This window comes from Sparus aurata, chromosome 4 (assembly GCF_900880675.1).
Source record: "Sparus aurata chromosome 4, fSpaAur1.1, whole genome shotgun sequence".
NCBI lineage: Eukaryota > Metazoa > Chordata > Actinopteri > Spariformes > Sparidae > Sparus > Sparus aurata.
In genome coordinates this window covers 41,084,252-41,093,943 of record NC_044190.1, presented here as the reverse complement: position 1 = coordinate 41,093,943, position 9,692 = coordinate 41,084,252, and the positions used below count along the sequence as shown (strand labels likewise).

Here is a 9,692-nt window from a genome sequence, read left to right as displayed (position 1 = left end):
GGCAAAATTAACGCAATTTTTGATAAATTGGCAAAGTTATCAAACTTGAAAACCTTTATTAAAAAACCAAAACAAACACACAATAACAAATGGTTTGACAACGACTGCAAAAATATAAGGAAAACTTTAAGAAAGTTATCAAACGAAAAACATAGAGACCCAAATAACCAAAATATACGCCTTCGTTACCACGACACCTTAAAACAATACAAACACACACTGAGAGCTAAGAAAGAACTACAGACCAGAACCCAGCTCTCTGAAATAGAAGAATCTTTAGAGTCAAACCAGTTCTGGCAGAAGTGGAACACTCTAAACAAAACACAACAAGATCAATTGGCAATACAAAATGGCAGCATTTGGATGAATTATTTTACTGAATTATACAGCAATTTTGCAAAGAACAGTGACCAAAACAAAACACACGCCAAGTGGAAAACTTTAGAATTAGCAATTAAAGACAACCAAAACCCTCTAGATGCTTCAACAACAGAGCAGGAACTGACGGAAAGCATCCAATCCCTGAAAGCTAAAAAGGCCTGTGGAGTCGACAGCATCCTCAATGAAATGATCAAATATTCTGACCATGATTCCATCTGGCATGAGGGCCTTTTCTACAGACTACTCTACTCTATGCATACGTTCTGTCAGTCCTGGGCTCTGACAGTCAACCCAAAGAAAACCAAAATTATGATCTTCCAGAAGCAGTCCAGAAGTCAGGACAACACACACAATTTCTATTTGTTACAACATAGTTACAACATACAAAAAACTACACATACCTTGGCCTCAACATAAGCTCCACAGGAAGCTTCAACTTGGCTGTGAGAGATCTGAGAGACAAAGCAAGGAGGGCTTTCTATGCAATTAGAAGAAATATCAAACTGGACATTCCAATTAAAATCTGGCTAATTATTTTCCAATTTGTATAAGAATCGATAATTCTCTATGGCAGTGAAATTTGGGGACCAAAATTAAATCATGAATTTGACAAATGGGACAAAACAATAATAGAATCTTTCCACACAGAGTTCTGTAAGAACATCATGCACGTCCAGAGAAAGACACCAAACAGTGCATGTAGAGCAGAACTCGGCCAATTCCCCCTCATATTGAAAATACAAAAAAGAGCAAATTTACAATCACCTAAAATCTAGTGACCCCCACACATACCACCACAAAGCCCTAACCTGCCAAGAGCTGAAGCCAGAGAAGAGTCCCCTCAGCCAGCTGGTCCTGAGGTTCTGTCCAGACAACCCAACATTCTTTATTTTTATTTATTTAACTTTTTTTTTTTTTTTGCCATGCCTCGCCTTGCCTTGGTAACTACTGTAACTCTTTCGGCCCGGGGAGAGTGACATGCATCGGCTCGGCCCACAGTGCTCAGCTGCAGACACAGATGAGAGGTGACGATTGGCCCAGTGGCTTGTCTGTCTAAAGAATACCTGGCCCAATGGCCCTATGGGAGGCTACAGAGGCCCAGGAGTCCCACTCATGCATGTTCTAGACCCTCCCTCGTCAAATCACTTTTAATGATGAAGAGTCGATGATGAGAGAGAGAGCGTGAAAAAAAAAACAACAACACACCAGCACACGAAAAACAAAAATGGAGAAGGAAAGTAAAAAACGCAAAGGTGGTGTGGAAAACATGAGGGAAAGGAAAAGGAAAGCTCTAGCAGCACAGGCTGCTTAAAGTAAAACAATTCCGCAGATGTTTCCCGCAGGGGCCGGCCTGGCCGGGGCTAGCAGCACCGATGCTGCAGCTTCAGCAGCGGGTCCTTCACGTGAGTCTGAAGACAGTGAGGCTCCCATTACCACTGCCCTTATGTTGCAGGAGGAGCCTGAAAACATAGATGTTGAGGAAGACTCTCCACCATGTGAAGGAGGCAGGTTTTGAGCGTGTAGGTCTGCTATTTTCACAGTTTTTGGTCATTTCTACCTATAATGACATCCCCCAAATCAGGTCACCAGAGTTAAAGTGTTTAAAGTGCCAACATGCACCTTTCTTCGTGCCCACACTCCAGTTTGGTCATGAAGGACATTGAGCTAACAACTTAACAAATATGTATGCTTTACATATTTTTTTCAGTCAGTGTTTATGGTTTATTGTCCTTTCAACAGTTTAACATTATGCAATTAAAATTACTAAAACACTGATTAACTACTGTTACAATAAAACATCTGCATACATATTACTCATGATGCAGTACACAAATTACAAGTATTTCATCTTATGTCATGCTTCATTGTCTATACATTATGTTGAGCTGTACTATCTTTCTAAAATAAAATTAGTGTTTGTCCATTTTTCAGATCATTCTACTATTGTTTTCCATACTTAGCCAACTAGCCAAAGTTCTGATTGCATGCAGACTCATTATGTGCATGTAATCTTGTTCAAACTTAACCTATTCCACACTATTCCTCTACTTTTCATGTCCAGGTTTGTGATAGGTGACAGGCCCAGTACATCATCTCCTGTGGAGATGATCTCACCAGAGACCCCGAGCAGCCCAGTTAGCCCACCCATAGATCAATTCACCCGTCTCAACCCAGACACCCTTCAGCTGTTTTTAAATCATCATCCTCAACAAACTACAAAGAATCCCAAATGGCAGAAAGTTTTCCACTGCGAGGATGGCACCATTAGAAGGTGGCTGTCATTAAGAGCAAGTGAGCAACACACTCTGTAGTTATCATTTATTTTATTCAAGGCTTAAGAATATAAAGGGATATAGTTTAGTATAGTGGTGTTATTAAGAGCTTGTGTGTTTGTATGTACATCAATGGGGCGAGTTGGCACAATATCTGCGCGCGGATTGTAGTGGGCCGGTCTGGACCAAAAAGTCCAGGGCCAAATTTTTGTCCCAGTCCACCCCTGCCTCATGCCAATAATTGAAGCTTAATTGGCGAAGTTTCAGGAGCAGGACCACACCTCAACAGCGCCAACTTCCGCATTTCTATAAATAACCACCTGACCCTCTCCTCTGCTTCGCTCTCGTATTCTGCGCTCTCGCACCCAGAAATGAGATCACGCGACATCGCCTCGCCCGAGCACATCCAAACTTTTGTACGAGCAACATCAGGCTCTACTCACCTCATCATGGACTTCGTATCACTATCCCCGTGGGACGATCTTTCAGACGAGATCAGGATCACCATTCATCTGAAGCCGACAACTTTCCCGTCACCTCCGTACCCGAGACCCTGATTCCAGTGGCCCTACAGCCGGCTAGGGCGCGAGCGAGTCCGAAGAGCACCAACTTCGTCTCATCCATGGTTCGCATCCCGCCTGGTTCATCTCTCCTCAACATCCAAGATTATTATAGTTCGTCCGACGACTCTCCCGTGTCTCCCAGCCCACCTCCTTCCGCAGCAAAGAGAGGAAGAGGAAATTCCGGAACAGAAAGTCAGCGTCGCTGAAGTTCGCCACAGTTCGCCGTCTCCTTCACCTCCAAGAAGCGAAGCTTCCCGCCATCTGTCCACACAGACAGCTGGAGACTGAGACACATTTCCTGCTACAGTGTAGCGCATATCAAGACATTAGAACAAAGTTCTTTACACAAATTGAATGTAAACTCCAAGATTTTGATTCACTCTCTGACCAGATTAAAATGCAACACGTACTTGGAGAAAATAGCGTCAGCGCCATAGAAGCAGCCAGATATGTGAGAGCCTGTCACAGCCTGAGAGACGAGCAGCACAACAACACATGACAGCTGCAGTTTGTCTCCTCACTCACCAATCACCTCCTCTACTCCATGTGGGCTCTTTGTTTGTTTTTGCATGGGGTTTTTGTTTTTGGTCTGTTTGTTTGTTGTTGTTTTTTATTATTTATTATTTATTATTTATTATTATTATTATTATTATTATTATTATTGTTGTTGTTGTTGTTGTTTTTTTCACATTTGATTCCTGCCATATTGTATGAATATAATTGTTGTTAATTGTTTCTTTCTTTATTGATCCTAAACAAAACTTAGTTACTTCTGGCGCGCAGGTGGTCGAGTGGTTAGAGAGCATGCCATATATGCAGCCGACCCTGGTTCGATTCTGGCCGGAGGTCCTTTGCTGCATGTCACCTCCCCCTCTCTCTCCCATGTTTCCTATCTGTCTACTGCTTAATAAAGGTGTCTATGCCAGAAATAATCTTAAAAAAAAAAAAAGTTAATTACTTCCCTGCCATTTTCTATTTTTATTTATCTATTTTATTTAATTAAATGTATGTCCATTGTATAATCCTTGAAGCTTTGGCAGTATTGTTCAACTGACATTCATGCCAATAAAGCAAATTGACATTGAAGAGAGATAGATAGATGAATTAGGCCACTATCCTCTACTGTTAGATATTCAAAAACAAGCCCTAAATTTCTGGAATCATATTAAAACAAGTGACCCACTCTCCTTTTCTTACAAAGCCCTATGCTGCCAGGAGTCGAACCCACAAAGGAGTCCCCTCTGCCTGCTGGCCCTGAGGCTGAGCGAACCATCAACCACTCAGGTCCTTACACCTCAGAACATAAGACCCAACCAAATTATGATGAAAGAAAAAGAAAAATACACAGATTATTGGGCAGAACTTATAGAATCCTAGAACAAAATGGAAACAAATGTAGCCCTAAACAGACAGTACACTGTGGCAGCCTACCTGACCACAGTGTCTGACACCAAACTGAGGAGAACACTGACTCAGTACAGACTGAGTGAGCAGCACCTGGCAGTGGAAGTGGGCCGGCACAGACACACCTGGCTGCCCAGAGAGGAGAGGTTGTGTTCTCACTGTGATCAGGGAGCAGTAGAGACAGAGCTGCACTTCCTAACTTACTGCAGTTAATATGAAGGTCTCAGAGACCAATATTTTACAAAAATAATCCAAATATTCCCAGATTTCCTCAATCTAAGTGACCCAGAGAGACTTCCAGTCCTACTGGGAGAGAGGGAGGACTGCTGTAGACTGCAGTGAGATATGTAGCAGCCTGCCATGAGCTCCGTCACTCTGTGAGCCCCCGTCACATATGGCTGATTAGCTAAAAATCAACCTGTTATATATATTTATGTCCGATGTTACTCTTACCTACCTTCCATAGCCCCTCTTGTTCTCCATGCCCTTTTCTTTTACTATTGTTTATTTATCATTGTTTAATATTGTTTTATTGTTTATTTTGTCTATTTATGTTTATCATTACTGTTATAGTTTGTATTAAGATGCTTTGGCAACATTGTATTGTATGCAGTCATGCCAATAAAGCCACTTGAATTGAATTGAATTGAATTGAATTGATAGAGACAGACAGAGAGAGGGAGAGAGAGAGAAGCTGCTGCCTCATCAGAACTCCACCACGCACATAGATGAGACGTGACAGTGGAGCGACTTGAACCTTTGTGAGTTATAAATCCATTAACCTAACTTCCTTGTGGGGGCTAACAAGTCGCCTTCCACTTATTCAACGTGCTTAAAAATAAGTCATATTTCAGAAAAAGGCCCATTTGTGCTTGTTAAGATAACTGCTTGTTAATGAGAGTTAAGAGTAATCTGACAGCTGTCTGTGTCGGCTGTTTATCTGCCACAAATCTTAAACTTCTTCCAGATATTGAGTTCACTGTGACTTTGCTGTTGTAAACATGCTGTTCCTACTAACAGTCACAGTAGTCATTTCTTGGTTTTGTCACATGTTTAGATGTGTAGCCTGTATTTCTAGTTTGCACTTGCCCTCCAATAAATAGCCTAATAATACACCAGTGTTTTATTGCTTTTTAAGGATTGCAGCTGAATTGCATGTCTTCCAAACCTCAGTATCATGATGATGTGAATAAACTCATTTTGACAATAATTTATTGACACAAAAGAAATGGCAATTGCATATCACTCACAGCTACACAGGATACACAGCTAAGTAGTTAAATTATATAAGTACTTTGTTTATTAATTTTAAATTAATCTACATATCGTGTTATTAAAGCCTGAAAAAAAAATTGGCGTACGCTGGGCGCGCACGTACTGCCCTTTTCTGACTTTGAGCCCCTGCCCCTCTATAATCATGTGCATGTCCCTGGTGTGGATGAACTTGACTGGCCTGCACAGAGTCCTGACCTCAACCCAACAGAACACCTTTGGGATGAGTTAGAGAGGAGACTGAGGCTGCTGAACTCATCCTCAACACCTCATTTATTATTTTTCTGGTTTGTGAAAAGACAAATATATTAACCTTGAGCCTTGAGATGTACGTCACTATAATAACTCAAAGGATTCAACTTAATGGACACAAATTCAAACACACATGGTCGGTGATGTTCACTCTTTTTATTCTCAGTCATTGTCCACGCACTGGGGGCCGGGTGGGTCGCCCCAAGAGGTGGTGCCATTTCCTCTGAGCTTTTAGTTGGCGGCGAGGATCTGGTCGACCCAACCACGGAGCTCGGTGACACGGGCGTAGACGGCAGGAGTAGAGGTGGAGCAACGGCTGCTTCCCCAGGAGACGATACCGACCAGAGTCCAGGCGCCATTGTTCTGACACACCAGGGGACCGCCAGAGTCTCCCTGACAACAAATAAACAATAAACAAAAGTCACTAACATGTCAAAAAAACTCCCAGAACTTTGTGCCAAACATAGAAAAACTATGTGACAAAGTCATGTGAGGGATGCAGGTGACACAGGTAGGTGGGTAGGGCCTCACCATACAGGAGGTGGCTCCGTCTCCTCCGGCACAGATCATGACATCAGAGATGTTGCTGCCCCAGGTCTTCTTGCACTGCTCGTTGGAAAGCAGGGGCAGGGCAGCCTGCTGCAGCTCGTTGGGAGTATTGGCAGCTGTGGGAGACACAGGACACACAGACTCACTTCATGCTGCCCTTTCACAATAAAAGTACTCTGTCCAATAATAATAACAATACCATAAATCTCACCATTGTAGCGAGTCAGACCCCAGCCGGAGGTAACGCAGGTCATTCCTGCGGCATAGTTGTCGTTGGTCCCAGCAAGACACACAGGGGACACGTTGGTGCCGAGGCGGGCGGGGCTGGACAGCTTGATGAGGGCGATGTCGTTGTTGATGGTGTAGGGGTTCCACTGGGGGTGGGTGAACACCTGTGGGGTTGGGGGGTGGTCAGGGGTGTTAGTGGGGGTAGGATGGCATGTTCTGACATCTAATTGGCTGGTGGGGGGTTCTCACCTTGGTGGGCTTCAGCACCTGGATGTCCTCGGAGGAGCCATAGCCCTTATTGTGCTCTCCAGCAATCACATTGTGGTAAGTCCTGACAGGAAACAGGAAGCAAGTTCACCAAATGTCTGTACTTCTGTACTTCTGTACTTTCTGTTCATTTTGATGTCATAAGAAGTTTAAACTGAGCTGACTGGATCATTAAATAGGGCACAAAGTTTATCTACAAACATGTTTCAAAGTCTTTAATATCTTCTGATCAGACTTCTTACCATCTTCAGGAGGAACCACTTGGACACAAACAGGGGTGTTGTGTGTTGTGTGTTGGACTGACCTGACATTGCAGTGAGCGGCGGTCACCACCCAGTTCTCGTTGATCAGAGATCCTCCACAGAAATGAAAGCCGTTGGATTGCTGAGTTTAAAAAAACTGGACTGAGTAACTGAACGAATGTAGAAACGAACGAAGAAGAAACTGAAGAAGAAACTGCGTGTGTTGACGTCAGCTGACTTACCTGCAGAGACACCTGCCAGGGCCAGGAGTGAGGCACCGCCTCCTCACCGTTGACGATGCGGGCGTAGCCGCTCACCTGGGGGGGGATGGCAGGGATACCGCAGCCTGAGAGGATGACAGGAAACACACTTAAAGGATTATTCTGTGCTGATGTGACTCAAGTGTGGACACAGGAAACTGCTGAGTCATGAGTTATGTTGAAGGTAAATGTGTGAAACTTAAGCAGCCAATCAGAATCAGACTTGACTTTACCCACAAAACTCTTCAATCTGAGAAGAAAAACATCTGTTAGACTTGCTGTTGGTTTGTGAATCTGATTGGACTGTCTCAGTCACAGGAACTTTACTGTTTGTTCAGATAAGATCAACCTTTATTTAAACGGTTAACCATTACAGTCAGCAGCCAGCTTAATGTGTTCCACTTCTGATGAACGTGTCTGTGACTGAGCTGAGCAGTCAAGATGTCACTCTGGACTCAATCTGTCGATGTTTTATAGATTAACATATTACTAATCTGAGTTATCAGCAGTCATGTTACGATCTGTGTCTCACCATAGGCGGCGCTGACAAAGGCGAGGCAGGAGACGATCCAGAGGGAGGCCATGGTGATGACGATGATGATGTGCTGCAGGAGCGAGCTGCTGTTTTATCCCTGAGCCTTGCTGGGCTTGGCCAATCAGAGCGCTCCCTGGTTGGTCCAGCTGCTTATCAGACCTGAGGCGGCGGTGGCGTTCTCACGAGTCACACGCCCCAACCTCCCGCTCTCTGATTGGCTGATGATACAGCACACAGAAACCAGTCAGCACATGTTGTTTTGATCAAAACTTGAACTTTTCACTGACTTTTCACTGACTCAGATCTGATGATAGACAACAGATTCCTCTCAGTGGAAACATCAAGATGAAGAATTCAGTTTGATCAAAATCAGATGAAAGTAAAAATTCACAAAGTTAATAAATACTGTAAGTGAGGAGAGAAAATAAAAATCACATCCCGTAAACGCGAAGGAACCACCGCCGATATCACACAAGATTTATTTCTGTGGAAAATGTATTGAATGTTTTATGTTGTTGTTCAAACTGTTTCAGGATGTTTGTTACTACGTCCGTCACAATCAAAAACACACAAACTGAATACATTTACATTTCTTTTCTACAGACACTCACTGAGTCACAGAGCTTCACTGGCTCAGCAGTCAGCTGATGTTTCTGTCTAAAACTCATGAAATATGTTGGTATTAGACACGTTCAGTATCACATTGGTCATGTCATATTTTATGTAGCGGGTGATGAAATGCAGACATGATTGGTGCAGACAGCCGTTACATCGGCTCACAAACACATCAGGGAGTTTAATCTGAAGGAACAAAAGCAAAGAAGACTTTATTTCCATCGAACATCGCCGAGAGTTTCTGTTTTGATAAGCAGAAGCTCATCAGAAATACTTTCATCATAAAAACTGTAAGGAATGAACATTATTATTTTCAAGTTTATGCAGTCGAGGAAGTTGCTGTGATCTGTAGATGCAAAACAACAAACAATACTAAAAATACTCAAGACTTAATAAAACTATATCAAGATAAATAGTGGGTTAGGGTCTCATTACGTATTTTTAACTCCCCCAGTAACAAACACAGCTGCAGTGTGACATGTGTGACATGTTGACACACTGATAACACACAGTGTGTGTGTGTGTGTGTGTGTGTGTGTGTGTGTATACAGTCAGTAAATCTGAATGTTGGAGGAACATCAACATGTTCACTGTTTTTTTACCTTCATTCTTTAATTTTTTTAATTCAAACAACAAAGAGCTAAAAATGACATTCAGCTGATGGGAGCATTGGGAACACCTGGTGGACACCTGGTGGACACCTGGAGAGCACCTGGTGGACACCTGGAGGACACCTGGAGGGCAACTGGAGGGCAACTGGAGGACACCTGGAGGACACCTGGTGGACACCTGGAGGACACCTGGAGAGCACCTGGTGGACACCTGGAGGACACCTGGAGGGCACCTGGAGG

The 9,692-nt window shown here is 43.3% G+C and overlaps 1 protein-coding gene across 1 annotated transcript; it reads right to left on the bottom strand.

Annotated features, from left to right (window-relative positions):
- Positions 1–6,284: 6,284 nt before the first annotated feature.
- On the bottom strand, positions 6,285–8,372 carry LOC115580466 (chymotrypsin B). Its single transcript, XM_030414817.1, has 7 exons — positions 8,224–8,372; positions 7,674–7,777; positions 7,494–7,573; positions 7,172–7,253; positions 6,906–7,086; positions 6,677–6,810; positions 6,285–6,538 (listed from the first exon to the last, which is right to left on the bottom strand). The coding sequence occupies exons 1-7, from the start codon at positions 8,273–8,275 to the stop codon at positions 6,377–6,379; spliced, it is 795 nt and encodes a 264-aa protein (XP_030270677.1). The 5' UTR covers positions 8,276–8,372; the 3' UTR covers positions 6,285–6,376.
- Between the last annotated feature and the right edge of the window lie 1,320 nt (positions 8,373–9,692).

Excerpts from the sequence above, each read along its gene's own strand:
- LOC115580466 (XM_030414817.1), bottom strand. The coding sequence starts at position 8,275 with ATGGCCTCCCTCTGGATCGTCTCCTGCCTCGCCTTTGTCAGCGCCGCC. Across the intron at positions 7,574-7,673 it reads CCTGGCAGGTGTCTCTGCAG|CAATCCAACGGCTTTCATTT; the intron begins GTAAGTCAGCTG and ends TTTTAAACTCAG. Across the intron at positions 6,811-6,905 it reads GGGTCTGACTCGCTACAATG|CTGCCAATACTCCCAACGAG; the intron begins GTGAGATTTATG and ends TGTCTCCCACAG.